The sequence below is a fragment of the Apodemus sylvaticus genome, chromosome 2, assembly GCF_947179515.1.
Source record: "Apodemus sylvaticus chromosome 2, mApoSyl1.1, whole genome shotgun sequence".
Taxonomy (NCBI): domain Eukaryota; kingdom Metazoa; phylum Chordata; class Mammalia; order Rodentia; family Muridae; genus Apodemus; species Apodemus sylvaticus.
This window is the reverse complement of record NC_067473.1, coordinates 153,085,008-153,108,906: the sequence shown is the minus strand read 5'-3', so window position 1 is coordinate 153,108,906 and position 23,899 is coordinate 153,085,008. Positions and strand designations below refer to the sequence as shown.

At 45.6% G+C, this 23,899-nt stretch overlaps 1 protein-coding gene across 2 annotated transcripts; it reads right to left on the bottom strand.

Moving 5' to 3' along the window:
* Positions 1–293: 293 nt before the first annotated feature.
* Positions 294–21,235, bottom strand: Usp18 (ubiquitin specific peptidase 18). 2 transcript variants are annotated; one of them, XM_052174763.1, is made up of 10 exons: positions 20,989–21,235; positions 19,798–19,894; positions 17,865–18,010; positions 12,357–12,436; positions 11,945–12,091; positions 11,297–11,392; positions 10,668–10,835; positions 2,739–2,870; positions 2,300–2,349; positions 628–756 (listed from the first exon to the last, which is right to left on the bottom strand). In XM_052174763.1, exons 1-10 carry the CDS (start codon positions 21,134–21,136, stop codon positions 711–713), a joined length of 1,110 nt encoding a protein of 369 aa, XP_052030723.1. In that variant the 5' UTR covers positions 21,137–21,235; the 3' UTR covers positions 628–710. The 2 variants fall into 2 exon arrangements, with proteins under 2 accessions (XP_052030722.1, XP_052030723.1); XM_052174762.1 differs by lacking the exon at positions 2,300–2,349 and having other exon boundaries at positions 294–756.
* Between the last annotated feature and the right edge of the window lie 2,664 nt (positions 21,236–23,899).

Below are 23,899 nucleotides of genomic sequence, written 5' to 3'. Positions count from 1 at the left end.
GTACACACTAGTATAGTCACACTAGCTGTAAAACACTGAAATACTTCCCTCCACTGTCCCTTGTCACCCCAATTTCTCCTACAACCACGGATTCCTCTCTGACTGGAGCCCCAGTTTCCCAATTGAGTAGGTCATGTCTTGTACTGACCTTCACAATCAGGATGTGATCTAGCCAGATCCACTGGCGAAGTTAGCCATTCCAACTGATGGAGACCTGTGTAGGGTCATCGCTGATATTTTAACAATTATTTTCATGAATTTCTTATTGCTCTAACAAAATACCTGAGGCCGGATAGTGTGTCATAACATTTATTTGACTTAGAATTTTGAAGGCTACAGGATCCAACCAGTTTGGCACTGGCAGGTTATGTCCCCTCCCGCCCACCGTTTGAGTCACAGCAGGATAGAGAAACAGAAAAAGAACTGTTTATTAAGTGCACAGGAGAGAGAGATCCCTCAAACAGATTACCTCCCTCTGGGCCTTGTTTCTTAAAAGTTCTGTCACCTAGACAGTGCCAAACTAAAGACCAAGCCTTCCGTGTGTGAGCTTTTTGGAGACAAACTACATCCAAGCCACAGCAATAATAATTCTTGCTTATAAATAGGGCTTAATTATGGTTTTTAAATTATTGTTCTCATTGACGTGCAGCAGACTTGAGTACAGGAGAGGAGATAAGGCTCTATCACTTTCAGACGTGTGAGTATATCTGTCAGGATCCAGTCTTCGTGTAAACCAAGAGATAGGCAGTTTCCCGCCTAGAAAACAGAGAGCACATGTCAGCACAAAAAAAAAAAAAGGCATTCGCAGTGAAACCACAGTGCAACATGCATCAGCAAACCGTTTCCTGGCTCTTGCAACATGCACCAGCAAACCTCCTGGCTCCGAGGTCAAGCATCTGACACTCAGGTCAGTGACCCACCTAGCCTTTCCCTCAGAGGGCCAAAATGGTGGCGTGAGTGGAAATAAGATGGTGGAAAACCTGTGAGACTCAAACTAAATCCAACTCTGGGTTTCGCGAGCAGATTCAGCCATGCACTGATTTAAGTCGATCGTGCATGTATTGCCTGCAGCCTCCTCTGCCCTACGAGGGCGGAGCCACGTAGCGCCAGGGAGCTGTGTTCCATGGGGCTGCAGACTTCCACCCTCACTCTTTACAGAGGGTCTGCCAGTCCCTGCTGTAAGTCAGGAAGACATCAGCAGCAATCAGAAACAAAGACCCAGCATCTACTAGAGATGCTAGAAAGAAATGAGAAAAAGCTGGCCAAAGGGGCTGGCAGAGGATTTCAAGTGCAATTGCACCTGCCTCTTTATCTTTCAAGTGGCAAGCCTGCCTCTTGGCTGAGAGCCATCTCTGATCACATTTTGTGAAAGCCATTGTTCCCAGACAAGGAAAAAAATACAGCCAAGAAAGCTTTACAAAGACTCTTTGATCTGCCCTCATCCAGCCTTTTGCTTTTCTCTCCAACATGCCCTCTGTAGTGACTGGTTTTAAGAGGTACTTGTTGGGTTTTACTAGATGCAAGCCATTGCTAGACAGACAGACAGATAGGAAGGAAGGAAGGAAGGAAGGAAGGAAGGAAGGAAGGAAGGAAGGAAGGAAGGAAGGAAGGAAGGAAGGAAGGGAGGGAGGGAGGGAGGGAGGGAGGGAGGAAGGGAAGAAGGGAGGGAGGGAGGGAATAAAGAGAGAAAGAAAGAAAGAAAGAAAGAAAGAAAGAAAGAAAGAAAGAAAGAAAGAAAGAAAGAAAGAAAGAAGGAAGGAAGGAAGGAAGGAAGGAAGGAAGGAAGGAAAGAAAGAAAGAAAGAAAGAAAGAAAGAAAGAAAGAAAGAAAGAAAGAAAGAAAGAAAGAAAGAAAGAAAGAAAGAAAGAAAGAAAGAAAAGGGCAGCCTTTCCCCCCCCTCAAAGAGTAAATATGAAATGTGGAAGAAAGTTCCATAAGCAAGCAATTAAGACTGCTGTGGGGAGGCATGCTCAAGATGCAAAGCCAGCCAATCTGCAAAAGCCATGCACAATGGGCAGAGGCCATCAGGGGGGCTCTGCAGCTAGGAAGAAAATGGCAGACAGTACATTTGGACTCTATTACATATCCATAGGCATTCCTGAATGTACTGAGAGAAGTACCGAGATGTTCTCTCAGTCCCGAGAAAAGCATGTTGTGGCAGGAAGCAGTCACAGAAGAAGATGACCCACCCATCTGGGAAGTCAACGGGATGGAAGAAACACTGACGCCTTAAGGGTGTCACACGGCCAAGAACTCAGAGTAAGGTCATGGGACTTTAGGAACCCCGCCCTTCTCTTACCAGCGGTATCTGTGATTCCCATAGGTACACTGCACATCCTTCCAAGTCACCTGGAAGTGTGTAAGGAAGAGGTCAGCACCCACCAGTGTGCTCAGTGTCCCTGGAATGTGTGGGTCTGTAACGTGCCCTCCTTCACTCCTGCCTTTAAACCTGGTTATGCCTATCCAAGAGAGTTACAACTCTGGCTTTAGAGAAGTTTCCCACAGAGTCTGAAGGGCACCAGAAACCTGGGCACTGAGCTGAGCATGTACAGTTCTAGACCAGAAGGAGTTTTCAAGACTTTTTAAAAAAGAGGACTTTGTGTCCCCATTAAATTTTGCACCTCCATTCAGGGTACAGAACCACGGTCTTCATGGCGAGGACACAGGTCGCCTCAGGCTCGGGGCGCACTAGCGGTAGCCAATCTAGGACAAGGAGCAATGCATATGACATTTCTCACCCAACAAACATGTGAGTCATTGAAGCAGAACCATTTTCCATCCACAGGATTCCGGATGTAGGCACAGTAATGGCCGAAGTCAGCCACCCCGACGTGGGCGATCACGGCAAAGAGTTCATAGTGTATCTCAGACTGGAGGGAGACAAACACAAGGACAGTTCAAACCGCCATGCCTCCTCTCGCAGACCGTCCTGAACAGCGAAACCTACCCCTCTCCTGTTGATTCTTTATTCTTTGCTCACTCTAGGCCAGGCACTGGTTCCTCAATGGGCAAAACGAGGTCTATCCAGCCATGAGTGCTTTGTAAGTAACTGGACTGCAAAAGGGGATGGGAGGCAGAAAGCTGAACCCCAAATTTCTGGTTGGGAAATTGAGACTATGTTGATAACTGTGAAGTCAAATACAGGGAGTGGTATTTGGCAATGAAGACAGTGAATTTGATTCCTGGGATTTCTAAGCTTGGTGAGCGGGCGGGAGGAGGGGGTGCAGGGACAACTGTATGTTTGAGGTGATTAACAACGACCATGAGAGTTGATGAGATGACATTCAGGGGTGAATCTGAGTGGACACAAAGGAAATGTGCATAAAACGATGAGAAGAAAAGGCTCCATCAGGGACAGACGTCATGGGAGAAAACCTGGGTAGACAGATGTGGTGCTTTAATAAGATGTTACCATAAGTCCCGGGCATTTGAAGACTTGGTCCCCTCGTAGTGGCTGTTGGAAGGATTAGAAGGTATGGCTTTGCTGGAGGAAGAATGTCACTAAGCTCTGAGATGTCAAAACTTTTATCATTTCTAGAGCATTTTTTCTTCATGTCCGTGGATCAAGATATGAACTCCCAGTTGCTATTCTAGCCCCTGGCTGCCGGCTACCTCCACTCCACCCTCATGGACTTTAACCCACTGAAACCATACGCCCAAAATAAACGCTAGCTGCCTTGGTCATGGTGTCTTATCACAGCAATAGAAAACCAACTCGTTTAGAAATTGGCTATTACTGTGACAGTTCTGACTATAGTAGGGTTTTTTGGAATGCGGAAGGTTCTGGAACTTTGAACTAGAAAAGAGACTGAATACCGTAAGCAGAGCTTAATGGGCCATCCTAGTTTGGAAGGAGTTTGGAAGTCATTGGTGCTAAGAACTATGCAAGGGTCTCAGCTTACAAAGTTTCAGAGGAGAAGAATACTAGCAACTCGGCTCTAGACCTTTTCTGTGCAATTTTGGCAAACAATGGGGCTGATTTCTGCCCAGACCCTAAGAACTTGTCTAAGGCTGAACGTATAAAGCTATGGATTAATTTCTCTGGCCGAGGAGATTTTGAAACAGTCTAATATTGATTCTGTCGAGTGGTTATTAGGAATCACTCTTATGCAGGTCTACAGTGACAAAAGATAAAACAGAGCAGAAAGAAAAACAAAATTACAAATTGGAAAAAAAATAGACATTAGCAAGCTTAATGTTACAGCCAAGGCACGTGCTGCCAAGGAATCTGTAATTGTTAAGATTAGCACCATTAAGGAGGGGCCGAATCTGCAGTGGAATAAGTACCATCAGGGCCACACCCCACCCAGCTGAGCCTGTAACTTGTGAAAGGAAAAGGCCTAAGGAATTTTCTAGAAAAAAAATTTTGCAACTGGAAATGTGACTTGAAGGGTCCTGGTCCATTCTGAGTTGGTGGCCAAACTTAGCAGTGTCATGCTGGCTTTAGAGTCATGAAGATACAAGCAAAGCAATGGTGAGATTTTCTGCAGTTTAAGGCAGCTGCGGAGGCCAAGTGTGTGGCAGAGGAGTCCCTGCATGGAGCCCTGAGAGGCCATGGGTGACGCCTGAGCTGCGTTGGATATGCAACTCAGGCGCCAGAGCTGTGAGATGGCACAGGGATGGAGCCACACAAGAGAGAGATGGATCTTACGTGCAGCAAAGCGGGAGGGGCAGAGCGATCAGAGCCCTTGACACCGGACACAGAGCTACAGAGTTCAAGTTTGCTTTGCTTAGGTTTCATTCTCACGTCGGTCCTCATTCCTCGCTATGACCCCCATTCCTCCATTTTCGGAATCCCGGTGCATATTTCTATGCCATTTTATGTTTGGAATATGTAACTTGTTTTCTTATTGTGTAGGGAGTTACAACGAAGAGACTACTGTGAGTCTCAGAAGAGACTTGTACTCTGGACTTTTAAACAGTACTGGGACTGAGAAAGGCTGTGGAACCTTTGAAGCTGGACTAATGCATTCTCCAGTATCGTATGATGAGCCTGTGGGGCCAGGGAGCGGAATGTGGTCATTTGAATGAGATGTCGTCCTCCACTAAGTCTTGAGAATTAAATACTTGGTTCCCATTGGTGGCTGTTTGGGGAGAATTATGGGTATGGCCTTGCTTGAGGAAGTATATCCCCAGGAGTGGACTTTGAGATTTAAAAGCATTCTGCTTCCTGTTTGCTGTTCCAGATGCAAGCTCTCAGCCACTGATCACGTGTACCTACCACCTCCATGGACTCTACTTCTCTGAACCATAAACCCAAAGTAAACTCTTTCTCCTATAAGTTTCCCAGGTTGTAATGTTTTTATGACAGAAATAGCAAAGTAACCATACAACAGACATCAGGAAAGCAGTGTCACTATCACAGATCAAAGCACCCATTAGAGCTGACAGTGAATCATGCCACCCCCTCAAAACCACAGGAAATCAAGATAAGAGAAAATTTCTTGTGGTAGAGGAAGAGTGTTGAGCCAAATCACCACATTAATCTAAACAGTCTCCTGAAGTTACACGTGTGCTCTCTGCCTAAGAGGCTTGGGGCCTGGAGCCATATCTCTGCAGCCAGCATCCCTCGGTGCTGCAGCCAGCATCTTTCAGTGCGACATGCAGTCTGGGCCACCACAGTTCACCCCCAGGTACCAAGAAGAGAACGTGAACCCACAGCCAACCTCTCCCGTAAGTCCCTAGCACCTCACCCACTTGGAAAGCAGCCATTGGAGGCACCAGACAGTCAAGCAAAAGCACCACAGAGAGGCAGATGAGGAGCCTCTGTGTTAATGGGATTGAGGGAGCGAACAGCCATGCGTCTGTACAGGTTGCCATGGCAACAGTAATGGAATACATCATCCCCAAAAGATGGCTACAGTTTCTCCGCTTTACATCATGTCCTATCACAATATATATTTACAATTACAATTATATACAATGTATAATTACAATTGCATGGTAGATAACTCCATATAAGGAACTTCTAGTAAGTTCCATCTTCTGAGGAGATGGAAGATGAGGTTCCAACCTAGTGTAACCTGATCCTTAAAGAAAACTGGGGGGAAAATGAGAATAACAAAAAGAGGAATAAAATCATTGTTTAGGGTTTCCATGGCTGTGAAGAGACACCATGACCAAGGTAGCTCTTACAAGGACAACATGAAATTGGAGCTGGCTTACAGGGTCAGCCCATTATCATCAAGGTGGGAGCACAGCAGCTCCCGGGCAGATGTGCAGCTGGAGGAGCTAAAAGTTCTGCATTTTGATCCAAAAGCAGACAGGAGCAGACTGGCTTCCAGGCAGCTAGGAGGAGGGTCTCTCAAAGCCCACCCCACACCGTGACATACAAGGGCACGCCTCCTAATAGTGCCAGTGCCTGGGCCAAGCATATTTAAACCACCACATTCATTAATTAGTAATAAATAAATACATGATTTGGTTTTTAAAAAGGAATATATAGAAAAATGACTAGTTTACAATATATTGTTCTGAACATTAGCATCTGGGACTGAGGGTAAGAACACTTGCTTCTCTAGCAGACGACCCACATCAGACAGTTTACAACCATCCTTAACTCCAGCTCTAGGAGACCAGACATCCTTCTGGTCTCCATGTGCACCTGCACAAATGTAGCACACACATATACATTCAGACATGCACACACATATACATACACACACATACATACACCACACACACACATACACATGCACATACACTAATATAGATAGGGCTAGAGAGATGACTCAGTGGTTAAGAGTACAGGCTGCTCTTCTAGAGGTTTCCAGAACCCTGTGGTAGCTCACAACTATCTAAATCCAGGGAACCCTATGCCTTCTTCTGACCTCCCTGGGCACTAGACATGCACAGGATATACATACATACATGCAAACAGAATACACACATAAAAATGAAATAAATGAATCTTTAAAAAATAATAAAAAAAATCTTTAAAGTTAGCATCCAAGAAACATGAGAAGTCTTGTCAGGCAGCCCACTGTGTATGTAGACTTTGCTAACTTTGAGTAGTACCATGCCTGCGTATCTTTCTGTGATTCTGTTCTACAGGTAAACTCAATTGTGGACATTCATAAGTAAAACACCAACATGCTTTCAGACTCCCCGAAAAAAACAAAAGGTGGCCTTGCACCTACAAAAGTTAGCCATCGCCTAAAATGAATACAAACCAACTAAGACGGTGGATAATTACCAGGGGTAGTATCCACCATAGCAACTATCATAAATAACAATGTGTTGCACACTGGAAATTATTTAAAATAGTTTAAATAATCTCACTACAAAGATATGCTTGCAAGGTAATAGATATATTACCTAATTATTCCACACTGTATGTACACATACAATGTATGTATCACATTGCATACCATTTATACTATTTTGGTTTGTTTTGGGGGGGTGGTTTTTGTTTTTGTTTTGTTTTGCTAGTTTTGCTAAGATAAGGTTTCTCTATTATGTACACCTGACTATCTTAAAACTTGCTATGTAGACCAGAGTGGCCTTGAACTCATAGAGATCCTCCTGCCTCTGCTTCCAGAGTGCTGGGATTAAAGGTGTGTGCCACCACAGCCAGCATGACTTTTGCTGATTACAAATTAATTAAATTTAGGCTAGCAAAATGGCTCAGCAGGTTAAGGCACTTGCCACACAAACCCAGTAAGTTTAATCTCCAGAAACACAAAAGCAGATGGAGAGGCCAATTCCACAAAATCATCCCCCAGCCTCCACAAGTGTGTGCACCACCAGAAAAGATAAATTTAAGGATAAAAGTTAATGAAAGTTTAAATTTCCTTAGGTCTTTTTTTTTTAATTATTTGTGGCTGTGTGTGCTCAGTGTGTGTGTGCACATGTGTGCGTGGTATGTGCATGCACGTGTGTGTGCACAGTGTGTGTGTGTGCAGTGTGTGTATGCATGTGTGTACACAGTGTGTGTGCACACAGTATGTGTGTGTGCGGTGTGTACATGCACATGTGTGTGTGCACAGTATGTGTGTGCAGTGTGTGTATGCATGTATATGTGCGCAGTGTGTTTGTGCACAGCGTGTGTGTGCAGTGTGTGTATGCATGTGCGTGTGCACAGTGTGTGTATACATATGTATGTGTTCGGTGTGTACATGCATGTGTGTGTGCACAGTGTGTGTGTGTGCAGTGTGTGCATGCATGTATGTGTGCACAGTGTGTGTGTACACAAGTGTGTTTGTGTACAGTGTGTGTGCAGTGTGTGCATGCACGTGTGTGCACAGTGTGTGTGTGCAGTGTGTGTATGCACATGTGCGTGCACAGTGTGTGTTCAAATATGTGTGTGTTCAGTGTGTACATGCACGTGTGTGTGCACAGTGAGTGTGGACAGCAGGGAACAGCTTGGAGGGCTGGCTCTCCCTCTCTGCCATGCGGGTAGATTGACAGATCTAGTGCAGGCCATTAGGCTCCTCCTCCAGCACCATCACCTGCTGAGCCACCTCTCCAGCCCTCTATCCATTTAAGGCGGGGTTTACTCTGTACCACGGGCTGGGCTGTCTTCAGACTCATGGCTCACAAACCAACTTCACAAGAACTAAAATTATAGGTACAAGCTGCCATACCTACCTAGATTTGATTTTTTTCAAGTGAACAAACTGACATTCTCTGTGGAGAAGGTTTTTTTTTTTAATAAAAGAATATTTTATATAGTTTCTTCATATAAGCAAACAGTGTCCCCTACTGGTGTCTTGAGAAATCATAACAATGCAAGAAAGAGGTCAAAAGCCCCAAGAAGAGGACAGGTGGACAAAATGGAGAACACGGTGGGGTGCCTGTGGGGTGTTTGTGTCTGTATCTGTGTGTGTGTGTGTGTGTGTGTGTGTGTGTGTGTGGTATGTGTAGTTTCTATGTGTGTGTGTGGTGTGGTGTGTGTGTGTGTGTGTGTGTGTGTGTGTGTGTGGTGTCTGTGTGTGTGTGTGGTATGTGTAGTGTCTGTGTGTTTGGTTGTGGTGTCTGTGCATGTGTGATGTGTGACTAGTGTGGTGTGTGTGTGGTGTGGGGGGAGTGTCTGTGTGTGCCTCTGTGTGTGTGTATGGTGTCTGTATGTGTATCTGTGTGTGGTGGGGGTGGTATGGGATGTGTGTGTGGTGTCTGTGTGTGTGGTGTCTGTGTGTGTGTGTGTGTGTGTAGTGGGGGGATGTCTATGTGGGTGTGGAGTGTCTTTGTGTGTGTTTGTGTGGCAACTTTTGTTGCCAAAATATTTGTTTCAAGGAAAGTCGCATCTGGATCTGATGATCAAGTTACAAAAAGGCTTGGGGGCTGTGGTAAAGCAGCCAACTGATCCAGCCTCGTCCAAGTAGACCTCAATAAACCAGCAGGGTGCTCCCCACACCTTGCTCTGCTTCCTTTCTTATACACCTCAGGATGACCCACCAAGAGGTGGCACTGCCCACAGTAGGCTGGGCCTTTCCACATCAATCATCAATCAAGAAAATGCCCCACCAGGCTTCCCCCAGGCCTAAGGGATGTAGTCAATTCCTCAGCTGAGCTCAGCTCTTCCCAGGTAGCTCAGGCTGGTGTCAAGTTGACCTGACTGGACCAAGAAGAACAGCAAAAGAAGAGGCTGGGAGTGGAGACCAAGGCTGGCTGGGAATGTGGGATTAAATGGCCAACTGCTGGGTGACAGAGCTGGTTCTATATGTCCCCCGCTCTTGACTAGATCTGAAATTTTCCACAGTGAAATCTTTTTTAAATAGAAAGAAATGTGAATGCACTGCACAGTCAGACTGAGCAGGAAAATGAGAAGGAGAGCAAAGGCGAACACCGTGAAACCCAGACAGACACCTAATAGGTAGAGACGAGCTTTGTGTTTTAATACTGTGGTTCCAGAGCACGGACCGGCAAACAGACTGATCTAGCAGAAGAAACAGCCCAGCAATGGAGCCATGTATGTGAGATCTGTCGCTTGCAAATGTAGCATTTCCCATTTCCAACCCACCACTGCTTCAGATCAATATAGGTTTGATCATTAAATATGGCTGTACTAGCTGGTTTTGTGTGTCAACTTGATACAGGCAGGAGTTATCACAGAGAAAGGAGTTTCAGTTAGGGAAGTGCCTCCATGAGATCAACTGTGGGGCATTTTCTCAATCAGTGATCAAGTGGGGAGGGCCCCTTGTGGGTGGTACCACCTTTGGGCTGGTACTCTTGGCTTCTATAAGAGAGCAGGCTGAGCAAGCCAGGGGAAGCAAGCCAGTAAGAAACATCCCTCCATGGCCTCTGCATCAGCTCCTGCTTCCTGACCTGCTTGAGTTCCAGTCCTGACTTCCTTTAGTGATGAACTGCAACGTGGAACTGTAAGCTCAATAAACCCTTTCCTCCCCAACTTGCTTCTTGGTCATGATGTTTGTGCAGGAATAGAAACCCTAAGACAATGGCTTAAGAAAGAAAGTCTGTCTCAGGCTGGCGAGACAGCTCAGCAGGTAAGGGTGATTGCTGCCAAGACTGACGACATGGGTTCAATCATGATGTTTGTCCGTGTCGCCTCACAGTCTGCTGAGTTACAGAGCAAGTCTCTGGCATGGACTTGGTCCTCATAACTGTGAGTTGTAAGGGTGAGAGTGTCCAGGCAGCAGCAGAGAGGATGGACGGACACCAGAAGAACAGACTCTGCTGGGGTGAGTAGCGGGGGAGGCAAGCCTCACCTGTTCCTCGGTATCACCGAGGTCTTTCTCAGTTGGCAGAACCTGACTGAAATCCAAACTCTGAGGGAAATACACTGAGTGGTAGATCTTTTCTGTCCGTGAGTTCCCGGCAGAGAATCTCATGAGGTGAATGGTCAAGGTTTGGGGCAAATGAGTCAGTTTCAGAACCTGAGAAGACAAAATCGGAATGAAGATGAAGTCCTTGGGTAGCTGAGACGGGCAAGTCTAGAGCGGTGTCAAGGCTGGCAATGCACTCTTTCCCACGAGGGAGGTGCAGAGCATCTACAAGACTCGTGACTGAGTGTCACCCACCACACATCTCCACAGAAGGCCTCAGCTCAGGTACAGGAACTGTGAAACATCCTCTACACATCTAACCCTAAGGGGGAAACCCTACCTACAGTTCTCAAGCCTTCTCCTCTTGTCCCCCAAAAGTTCTTCCTGTCCCTCTCAGTGGTAAGGTCTGGGATGCCTGAAGTTGTGCAAATGAGAAGCCCCAGAACCCCAGGTACCCAGATTCCCTATGTCAGCCATTATGAAATGCCCTTAAGGGCTCTGAGGAGACTTGTCAGGAAACCCCGTGGGGCAACCCCAGAGCATTGAAGCATCCTGGGGGGGGGGAGGTGTACCTGTTTCCAAGGCGTCTTCTTCCCACAGCTCTCACAGAAGCACCTGTCTGAGCTTGCTAACTCTTTGGGCTGGAAGAAACATCTCAAGGCATCCTCCTGCCCCACCCAGGAGAACAAGGAAAAGGTACCAATCATGTTTCCCATCTCAAAGACAGCCTTCTCCCCATGCTAGTAGTAACTCGAGCTACCCTTTGGTCCCTACTTCCCGGAAGTGGGCACATGTGACACACGGGGCAGAATTTCAGAAAGTACCCACTGGAGGGAGGGACAAAGCTGGAAGGGTCTTCCCAGAGAGCAAACGGGGAACAGAAAAAAGTACCCTCACCCAATCAAAGGAGAGATTGGCCCAATGCATACACAGGCCACTTTGCAAATGTTTTATTACATTGTTTTTCCTGATTATGGTAGGGAGGCAACACATGCCAAGGCATGTATGTGGAGAACAGGAGCTGATTCTCTAGTTCCCTTCCACCATGTAGGACCCAGGGATCAAACTCAGGTCATAACACTTGGCAGCAAGCCCCTTTACAGGCTGCACCATCTTGCTGGCCCGCGAGTTATTTTTACAAAATCCAAGGGTAGGTGATAGAAGCAAGGGGAAATGGGCCACCTGGGGATACACAACGTCACCAACAAGGAGTCTCTCACCAGGGTCTTCAGAGGCTTTGAGTCCATATCAAAAAGAGGAAGAGAGAGAGTGAGCAGGGAGCTCCTCCTGCTGCTCTCCGCTGCACAGCCCACGCATATCAGAGACTCCTGCATCCAGATTGTGAACAGATCCTGCAGCCGCTGTGCCTGCACGTAGAGAGCAAGGAGTAAGATGACCTAGACGTCACTTTAGGTCAGGGTACGTAGGGTTTTTTTTTAAGACAGAAGCTCTAGAATCGGCCGACACAAAATTTTGCTCCCCCCGCCCCCCCCCCCCGCACTTAAAGGTGCACACCGGGAAGCTACGCCAAGTAGCGCCGGACTCCTCGCCCCACGGCGCACACAGCAGTGGAGCGGGTCCCACGAGCAACGTCTCACCTCTCTGACTTCTCCAGATCCCACCAGCCCTTACCAAGTCTCTGTCCGTGATCTGGTCCTTCGTCAGGTTCCAGATTGTAAGGTAGAGGTGAGCAGCGTCGTGCTGGACAAACACTGGTCAGGGGGAAACACAATTAGTAAGGAGACGTGCCTTGACGAGCCACCAGGGCGCCGGCCACATGAGCGAGCACTCAGCACTGGCCTTTCCTAGCTTTTTCAAAAACAGACTAAATGAAAACTAAGCTTGGTGTTGATTCTTTTTTTTTCTTTAGAGTTTTTCGTAGAACTAAGGTCATAGTGCCACCACTTTCTCTCACCATCCTCTCTCCCCCAGCGGACCCACAGAACCCAACTATTTTCTCCCAATTTTCTGCTGAACAGATGCTACGGCTGGACTCTTCCGCCCCCTGGTGGTACGTTTTATTCACGTCACTAAAAGCAGGGCCTCTTGCTAATCTGGCCTGGTTTCCCCAAAGGTTCTGGAGAAGAGAAAAGGCCATTATTTAGATGAGTCATCCGTGTTAGATGATCCTGGCCGAGAACTTAGCAGGAACTTAGCAGGGGAACTGTCTACCTGTCACGTGAGTAGGCCTGAAATCGGGAACGGACACAACTGACTTTAATGGTGTTGGTCCAAAGAAGTGGGAAGTCAGAAATGTCGAGAAACACGCTGTGGACTGTTTCACAAAAGGGCAGACCTGGGCCGGAATGCAGACATTTCAGGCCAAGGCAGCTTCTCAGAACACGGCGCATCTTCCACCACAGCGCCATTCTCCCCTTCATGATTCCCGTCACAGCACAGACTTGATGTTCTTTGTTCTCGTTTGATTTTGACCTGCCCTGCTTCTAAAATGTAAGCTCCCTGGTGGCAAAAATCTCTGTCATTCCTGCTACCTTATGCACATCAAATCTACAATGAGGAATGTGAATATACCAATTGAGTTGAATATATTAATTCATCTATATAATGAATCCCAACTCAAAAACAGTCTATCAGACAGAAAAAAAAAAAAAAAGCCTACCAGATGGGTTAAATTGATTTACTCCCATGGAATTAATTGTGTACAGAAAGTTTCCTGACACAGAGATAACACTGATGTAAAGAAAGTTGGATTAAGGTGCTGTGATGGTCAGTTTTGTCTTGTTTTGTTAGATTTATTGATTGGTTTTATATGTGTAGATGTATGTATGTATACCGTGTGTATGCCTAATGCCCTTGGAAGTCATAAGAGGGCATCTGGTCCCTGGAACTGGAGTTACAAATGGTTGTGAACCACCACATGGGTGAAGGGATCAACACCTGGGTCCTCTGCAAAAATCAACAGTGCTCTTCACTGCCGAGCCAACTCTGTAGCTCCTGGGATGGTCAGTTTTAATTGTCAACTTGACACAATCAAAAAAAGAAAAAAAAGAAGAAAAAGAAAAAAAGAAAACACGGGAGAGGGTCTCAGTCAGGGACCGTCTAGAATGAGTTAGTCTGTGGACCTATCTACAGGGGTTGTCCTGACTGTTTTGTTATGGGAAGACCCAGCTCACTGTGGGCAGCACTGTTCCTGGTTTGGGTCCCGCACCGTATAAACATAGAATAAGCCAAGCGTGAGAAGCAAGAATGTCTGCACTCATTTTCTCTGAGCTTGGCAAGGGTGTGATATGCCCAGCTATTTCAAGTTTCTGTCCGCCATTCCAACACCCTGCTATGACAGACTGTACCCTGGATTTGTGAGCTGAAGCAAACCCTTTCTCCTCCGAGTTGCTTTTCTTCAGGGTATTTTATCACGCCGACAGAAATGGAAGTCAGACGGCTGCTGCCTGCAGCTGTTGTTTTTAACCTCACTGAGGCTCCCAGAGCCAAGAGTCCCCGGTCATCTACAAAGGACAGGATACTGTTCCACTGTATACTTCACACTTGAGGAGATTACATGTACCAAAGAAAACGCATATCCCTGAGAACCTATATTCTAATGGAGGACAGGTTCCATCTGATCATAATTCAAACAAGAATAAAAGGTCCCCTGTGGGAAGCTTAAGAAAGATGGGAGTATAGATGGGATAGTTACACGCTTCTAGGAGCCTGTATCTTCATAAAAGTGATTAAATGCTCCCAAAATAAAAACAGAGCACCAGAGAGTTCAGAGAGTAGAGGCCCTTTCTGAGCAAGCCTGAGGGACCTGAATCTAAATTCTGAAGCTCATTGTGTCTGGAGAGAATCCCCAAAAGCTGTTCTCTGCACTCCGTGTGTATGTCATGTCAAACACACTGTGGTACATGTGTGCCTGAACTAGCATGTTTAAAACAATAAACAGCTAAGTAAATAAATCTTAAGACAAAATTAAAAATAAAGATCATGTGTGTCAAAACCACATTTAATTTTCCTCTAAGATTTGCAACAAATTAAGAATATCCTTTTTTAGGGTAGAGGTAACTGAGCCACCAGATACTCAAATACCAACAGAGACTTTGGCTGCCCTTCCAGAGGACCTGAGTTCAATTCCCAGCACTCACATGACATCTAACATCTGTCTGTAACTCTAGTCCTAGGAGATCCAGCAACCTCTTCTGGCCTCAAGAGTACCACATCCCTTGGTACAGGGTACATGGTACACAAAAAATACATGCAAGCAAAATATGCATAATCATTATTAAAAAATTTTAATAGTCCAAAATCAGGATCTTTTTAAGAATCATGAAAAACATGCACCCTAGTATCTCCAAAGGAGCACAATAACTTTCTAGCAATGGTCCCCAATGGAAAGAAAATTAATGTATTGTACAGAGAATTCAAACAAATGATTACAAGGAAATTTAATGAGATGCTAGAGAATTAAAACATAATTAAGTTAGAGAAAACATTATGTAAGTGAGAAATTCATCATACATAGAGATAACAGAGAAATCATGACACTAATCTAATCATGACATTTAATCTAATAAGTTAAGAAAAAACTATCATAGAGACCCTAACTAAACAAAAACTAACAGTATTGATCAGGCAGAAAAAGAATTTCCTAATCATGAACATAAGTCTTTTGAAATAACCAAATTAGAAAAATGAAAAATAAATTAAAAACTAAAAGCAAGTCTATGGAAAATATTGCACACAGCTAATTAGGAAACATTCACAATATTGGTGCTGTAAGAGGAGATGGGAAAGGAAGGCCACAGATAACCTACCGAATTAATTGATGACAACCTTCCAAGTCATTGCAAATACAGATATCCGAGTCCAGGAGCTCAAAAGCCTCCTGACAGATTTAGTTAGAAAAGATGTTCTTTAAGGCAAGAGTGGGATGATACATACAAAGTCCTGAAGAGCAGCAGCAGCAACAACCACCACAGATATTATACCCAGCAAAACTATCCTTCAGAAATGAAAATAAAATAAAATAAAATAAAGGTTTTCCAAGAAAAACAAAAACCTGAGAAATTTTTCACCAGATTGGCCCCATGAGAAATGCTTATAAAGTACATGACAGGGGCTGGAGAGATGGCTCAGTGCTCTTCCACGGGATCCTGAGTTCAATTCCCAGCAACCACATGGTGGCTCACAACCACCTGTAATGGGATCAGATGACTTTAAATAAATAAACAAACAAACAAATAAATAAATAAATATTTTTAAAGGTCAAGACACAAAAGAAAAAGAAAAGAAAAACACCTCTTTACAAAGATGAACTAGAAAAAAGAAAGATGCTGGGTATGATGGCACTTGCCTCTAAGCGTAGGAATCAGGAGGCAGAGGCCAGAGGACAGGGGCTCCAGGTCAACTTAACTGCATAGTGAGCTTGAAGTGAAGAAAGGAGGAGGAGAAGGAGAGGAAGATGGAGAGGGAGGAAAGGAAAGGGGAATAAGAATTATTCAAAACAAATACAGAAATTTTACATCATTTTATAAGAGCGTACCTCAGCTATTAGTGGTAATATTTAATATAAACCAGTTAAACTCCCCATTGACTATCCAAAAAATAAAACTCAACAATGTGATGTCTACAGGAAAGTCACTTTGCCAGTAAAGACACAGAGAATGAAAGTAACAGGCTGATAGGGTCTAACAAGAAAACAGAGACAGAGGCAGCCAGCAGCAGCGACCCCTGTACTGGTAAAGTAGACGAAAATCCAAACACTGCAAAAGGAGACGTAATAAGAAAGCAATCAACTCGACAGAGAGGTTTAACAACTGTAAAAGTATACACTCCCAAAAGTGAATCACCCAGTTATATGAGGTAAATATTCTTAGGTCTAAACACAGAGATAGATTCTGGAACAGTAGCTTCATCACCCCTACTTTCAACAATGGACAAATCATCTACCCAAAAAATCAACAGTGCTGGGAGATGCCTGGCTTACCATGAAAAGGCACTTGCTGCTCAGAGCCGGCGGCCTGAGCATCACACCTAGAACCCATGGGAAAGGAAGGGTCAACTCCCAAAAGTTCTCCTCTGTGCTCTAGGCACACGCTGTGTGTACACATGCTGTGTGTGAATACACTCACTCTCACTCACACACACACACACACACACACACACACATAGCACATATAACAATAATAAACACAATTTTAAATCTTTTAAAAACCAAGGAGTTAAACAACTCTATAGGCCAAGTAGATTCAGCAGACGTTTACAGAACATTGCAAACTGAGGGGGAAAGCTCTAGCATTCTGCTGCATGTAGTTTATTCGATTTTAGTATATATTTTATAAAGAAGAGAAGAACCCAAGGTGGAGGCTACTGAGTTAGGCCCTCAGAAGAAGACATTCTAGTTCCATTCTGTGGCTGGGATAAATCTGTGGCATGAGCAGTTTAGGGTTTCTCTGGCTTACACTTGTAGGTTACAGTGCATCCCTGAAATCCACGCAGGAGCTCAAGCAAGAAATTGAAAGAGAAACCATGGAGAAATGCTGCCAGTTGGCTTGCTCTTCAGTGCCTGCTCAAATGACTTTCCTCTACAGCCTGGGACCACCAGCCCAGTGGTGTGTGTGGGCCACTGTGAGCAGAGCCCTCCTAGGTCAATCAACAATCAAGACATCACCCACAGACACACCTACACACAGGTCTAATCTGGGCAAGTCCCCTTCTCAGGTGATGATTGGCCGTGTCAAGTTGACACTTAAAAGCTAACCGGGACAAAGGACAACAGGGAGGGTTGATGGGTGTGTTCTGGCAGAAGTACAACTTGGCTATAGACAACAGCATTTAAAGAGTTTGATGAGTGTTTAAGGAGAAATATATGCTAATTACCCTGGTGTGATCATTAGACATTGCATAAATGTTTCAGATCCACACACTGCATGCTGAAAATAGCTAGGTGCTGGGCTACTCTCTTAAAGCCATTTCAAAGCAATAAGCTGTTGACCGTCATTTAAAAAAAAAAAAATCCGTGTGTTAAACTTTTTTTCTTTAAAAGAGATGTGTATTTCATATTAACACCAAAACCTCTGATGTCGGTTCACTGCCCACCAGCCCTCTCCCTCTTTCCCCAAGGCTCCTTCCCCACCCAACATTGTATCCATGGGCAGGCCACGCGGGAGCTGAGAGGGCTCTTACGAGGCACGTTGTATTTCTGCAGGCACTGAACGAGCTCCGAGGGCAGCACGGCTTTCTGTCGGCTATCCTGCATCTTCTCCAGCAGCAAGAGCAGCTGGAAGGGCACACTTCTCTTCTGCTCTTCTGCCCCCCACGGCACCGTTATCCTGCCAAGTGAGAAAAGCCAGGCAGCTCAGACCCATCACTCTGCAGGTCAGGAGCATGCAGAAATCAGCTAAAGAATTTCTGCCCCACCTGGGGATCCATCCCATATATAGTCACCAAACCCAGACACTATTGTGGATTCCAGCAAGTGCTTGCTGACGGGAGCCTGATGTAGCTGTTTCCAGAGAGGCCCTGCCAATGCCTGACAAATACGGAAGTGGATGCTCACAGCCAACCATTGGACTGAGCACAGGGTCTCCAATGGAGGAGCTAGAGAAAGGACCCAAGGAACTGAAGGGGTTTGTAGCGCCATAGGAGGAACAACAATATGAACCAACCAGTATCCCCAGATCTCCCTGGGACTAAACCACCAACCAAAGAGTATACATGGAGGGGGCCCATGGCTCCAGCCACATATGTAGCAGAGGATGGCCTTGTTGGACATCAGTGAGAAGAGAGGCCCTTGGTCCTGTGAAGGCTTGATGCCCCAGCGTATGGGAATGCCAGGTCAGGAAAGTGGGAGTGGGTGAGTTAGTGAGCAGGTAAGTTGGTGGGATGGAATAGGGGGTTTTCAGAGGGGAAACAAGGAGAGGGGATAACATTTGAAATATAAATCAAGAAAATATCTAATAAAAGAATTTCGAAGGCTCTCTGTGTCCTTGCCATCCTCTGGATTAATTTGTAATGATGGGAATGGGTAGATCTATGCATGTACTCAGTGACTCAGATATTGGCCTGTGCAGAATACCTTACTAAGGGGGAGATCAACACAGTCCCCAACTAGGCTCAACCATCCCATTAAAGAAGGACAGTTGTACCTTATGCTGGGCCCACACTAGAGTGAACAGGTAAATGTCCATTTACCCTGAGGTCTTCATAGGACAAAAGCAAATACTCAATTAGGTCCCAGGAAGAAAGGGCAACATGGGAGATGGCAGTGTTTTGCCAGTGGTTCCTTTACCTACAGGCGATTCTCACTTGCTTTGTGGAAGTAGAAAAAAGAGAAAGCATGAAGCCAAATGGAATCACTGAAAAATATCCGCACCTGTTCACTTATATTAGACCACTGACTTTCTCTGAAGTTAGCCTGGTCCTAACTCCAGACCAGTGACTGTCACCCATGGTTAAACTTCAAAAGTATCTAAGGAGTCTTTTCTTCCTTTTCATTTCTCTTCTTTTCTTTCTTTCTTTCTTTTCTTTTCTTTCCTTTCTTCCTTTTCTTTTCTTTCTTTCTTTCTTTTTTTTTTTGGTTTGGTTTTTCCAAACAAGGTTTCATTGTGTAGCTCTGGCTGTCTTGGATTATAGATCAGGCTGGCCTTGAACTCACAGAAATCTACCTGCCTTTGCCTCTCAAGTGCTGAGATTAAAGGCATTGTGTGTAGGGGCTAGGGAGATGGCTCAGTTAAGAATATTGGCTGCTCTTCCACAGAACCCCTAGTGGTGGCTCACAGTCCCATGGGCTCCAACTCCCTCCTCTGGCTTCCATGAACACGTATGTGATATACGCAAAATGCCTACATGCATAAAAAACAAAGTAATGATTTTTAAAATATATTTTAAAAGGAGCACTAATGACCCCACACTACCTGAAACCAAATGGAGGTGAGGGGCAGCCTGTGGTGTTTTTAAACTATAAAGGAGGCCAACCTGCTGAACAAAATATGCAAGAAAAGATCTTTTCTCAGGCATCTCTGGAAAGGAAACTTTTAAAAGTCAAAGTCACGGTGACTGAACCAACATTCTAAACCCTGAGTGACATGCACACTATCGGGCAGAACCACAGTTGTACCTCTTCAATATCATTCTGAAGTCCATGTTCATCATGAACACTTGAATCAAGGAGTTAAGGCAGCATGTCTGTCCGATGTTGTGTAAACCAACCAGACCTACAACATGAAGAGGAAAAAAATACGGAAGGTGACACGCAGCACTGAAAAAAGCTCAAATGTTTTCCTGGGGTCGACTAAGGACATGAAATCCAGAGACATAGCCTCACGGACACAAAGACCCGCCACAGAGCTTGCAAATAATCTGGAAAGGAGCTATGGAGATCGGGCTTTGACAAGTGACTGGCAAGCGTTATCAATGCACTAGAGAAAGGTGACATCACACACTGGCAGGGAGCAGCACAGCAGCTGTTAGAAGAAAAAGCAAAGAAACCCTGAGGAGGTGTGAGGGGAGCTATGGCTTCCTGAGTCAAAAATGGGGGTCAGCGTGGCTCAGAGGGAAGCATGGTGTCCATCTGGTCTACAGCGGGCTCCAGGAGAGGACCCTCAGGCCTCTCCACAGAAATGGAGGATGCTGCCGGGCAGTGGTGGTGCATGCCTTTAATCCCAGCACTTGCAAGGCAGAGGCAGGTGGATCTCTGAGTTCAAGGCCAGCCTGGTCTACAGAGTGAGTTCCAGGACAGCCAGGGCTACACAGAAAAACCCTGTCTCGAAAAAATAAAAAAATAAAAATAAGAAGGAGTGGGGAAGAAGAAAAGAAGAAAGGAAGGAAGGGAGGGAGGGAAAGAGGGAGGGAGGGAGGGAGGGAGGGAGGGAGGAAGGAAGGAAGGAAGGAAGGAAGGAAGGAAGGAAGGAAGGAAGGAAGGAAGGAAGGAAGGAAGGAAGGAAGGCAGGCGGCTATGGTGGAAGACCCACCAGTCCTAAACTTACCTCGTGAAGAAGATACACCTTACAAGGACATAGGAAAACCAAAAATGACATTTCTGGGCTATGTCAGCCACCACCCTCCCTTCCCGCCCCACCCACCCGCTCAGCTGACCCCAGAGCGTATCCCAAAGTCCAGAGTCCTAGACAAAGAGCTTCTGAGACAGGCCAAAGCAAAATGGTTTCAGGGGCAACAGATTTCAGCTCATGAATCAACAGGGTGCCTTCTGTAAGCAGAATGAAGCTGATGTGGACTGGGCCACTTCCAAAACAGAGAGTGCACAGCGCGTTTCTATGAAGTGATAGGAGAGGGTAGGGGCTCTAATGACCGTGAGGGCGGTCCCAGGTACTGCGGAGTTCTCTATACAGCACTCTCTTCCTCCTCATGTTCGTCTCTTCCTCCAGCGCTGAGTACTGCTGAGGCTCAGCGACCACTGATGGGCAGGTTTCCCTCAGGAACCCAAATCCTTTGCCCATTAGTGATCACACCCAAACCTCGAGGTTGGGACTGGCAGGACTGGAGGTCAGGGTCCACTTCACTTCCAGGAAGTCTACACAAACCAGAAACCAAGGACCCTCTGTGGAAACACAAAGCAATAGATATCAGTAAGATGGGGGACCCTGTGGTCATGGTCTCAGTCTAGAGGAAGACTGGTTTAGACCGCTATAAACAGGAATGAATGAGGAGCCGAACATTTCAATTCTTCCACCCTTTGTTTCATTCATCCTTCTGCACTCTCCTTCCTCCTGGGTTCTCTGTCTTAGCAAATGGTCTGGACCAAAAGCCGATGGTCTCCTGGCCCCTCACTCTCAATTCTTAACAGCTGGAAATGCCGTCCATTCCACTGGGTAGACACTGCTCATAGGCAAATCTCTTACTCTCCACATCCTTGACCCCAGGATGCCTGCAGACATCTAAAGTACTTCCTGAGGAAACTGGTCCGGTTCTCAGGATGGCTCTGGTGTCACCTATGCTTTAAGCTCATCCCTTCCCAGACCCAGAAGACCCTTACACCTGAACCAGGGGTTTGTAAGCACAAGATCATATTACAAATGAGGAAATGTACTACTATGAACCCCAAGCCCTTATTCTTACTTCCTCCTGATAACAAAGACCTTGGCCACCTGTAAACTCTCCCCCAAAGTTCTTTGGAATTCCCAGAAGTCTCACACATGTTTGAGAACAAAAGTCCCAACTGCTGTACCAGCCTTGCTTGCCCCCCCCCCCCTCTCTCTCTCTCTCTCTCTCTCTCTCTCTCTCTCTCTCTCTCTCTCTCGCTTGGCCAGCTGCAAAGCACTGCCAGCTGCAGCAGCCAGCTGGAAAGAGCATGCTGGCATCTTCAATTAGGGACGCCATGAAAGTGGAAAACACCCAGCTACCCTCCGGGCCATGTGTCATTTGATTTCCCCAGTTCCTTCTGAAAGGGTTTCAACTTCTGCCCGAAGCTTCCCTCTCTTCCCCCCCCCCCCCCCCCGCCCCGCACAGCCACAGGTTTAAGCTGGAACTCACAACTGTACCGTTTCCCCTGAGTCTCCTTCCCTTTAGCCAGAGCACACACACAACAGGAGAGTTCCTGTGTTTCAGACAAGGAAAACAGGAGGCCTGAGAGCCCATTGGCTATGGGGCCCTAATCAGCTGGATTCAGCTAGGACTCTCCCAGTTAGATTCTTTTTAAGAGAAAGGTTGCCATTGGGGGTCTTCCGTGATTTCCTTCCATCTTATTCATTGAGGTAGGGTCTCTCAGGTGAACTCAGGGCTGACCCAGCTAGCCCGCTTACTCCAGGGGTTCCTTGCAGCCCACCTTTTGAGCACTAGGATTTCAGGGAGACCACCATGTCCACCTAGCATCTACATAGGTGTAGTGACACCAATTCCTGTCACACAGTCCACATTTACCTAGTGTATAAATGCTCCTGTCTGTGTGTAGATTTGTGCTCATAAATGCAGGTACTGTTGGAGACCAGAAGAGGATGCCAGATTCCCCTGAAGCTCAAATTATTGGCTGTTAGCTCCCCAAATCAAAACTCTGGTCCTCTGAAAGAGCAGTCATACACTCTTGAATCCCAGGCCACCTCTCAAGCACCAGAATGGAACACTCTTAATTCATGTCTTGGACCAGTTTACAATCTGGAGTGTAAAAGGAGCCAGTCAGAACTCAGAGGCTAAATGAGTAGCCCAAGTCTGGTTGTGTTTATAAGGATGTAATTCACAGTCCAGGTCAGACTGTAGCCAAGTTTACAAAAGACAAGAGGGTGGAAGGGTGTAGCTGCTAAGGGCATTAAGCCAAGCATCTTGCTAAACACCAGGAATGCCAGCACTTGTGAGGCTGAGGGAAAGGAATAATAAGTTTGGGGCTAGCCTGGGCTACAGAACGAGACCTCATTGAGACCTTATGGAATTTTGATGCAAAGAGTAAGGTAATATGAGTGGTGTGAAAAAGCTGGGTTTCTGGGAAAAGGGGATATGGGTACGTTTTAAGAAGATTTGCATAAGTGAATTTGCATAAGTAACTCCAAACAGAAAATGGAAGGAAATACAAACATCGAGAAAGTTAATAACTGGTAAGCTAGCAGTCGTGGCAACCCAAACTGAGCTCATGATATGATATCATTGTACACAATCCTTTTGGGGAACAGTTAGTAACTCGACAGAATCTGATCACCACACAATACAAATGTGCTGAACTAAGAGGCCATGCAATATGCCTTATAAAAATTATAAAAATCCAGTTGAGGAAAGTGTATGGAGGAAAGATATTACTCTGAGGCCAAGACTTTCCTTGGCCTCCTGAGTACCAGAATGGCAGGCAACAGTACCACCACACCCAGGAGGGATTGGTACAATCTCATGTGTCAATTAAAAATTATATATATTTATATATATACACATATATATATATAACTTTTACTAAGCTAAGTATTGGAGGGATTATGAGTAAATAGGATTTATTTTCTTTTTAAATTTTAGTAATGTGTGTGTGCACACACACTCAGGATGTGTGCCACAGCACATATGCAGAAAACTGAAGACAACTCAACTGAGTGGTTCCATCTGGGAATTGAAACCAGGGCCCCAATCTTGTGCAGCGCACACCTTAACCTGCTGAGCCATCTTGCTGGACCTAAACATGATTTTAAAAGATGAGATGTTTTTATTGTTATTTACTTATCGTGTGTGTGTGTGTGTGTGTGTGTGTGTGTGTGTGTACATGAATGCCATGGGTCACAAATGGAAGTCAG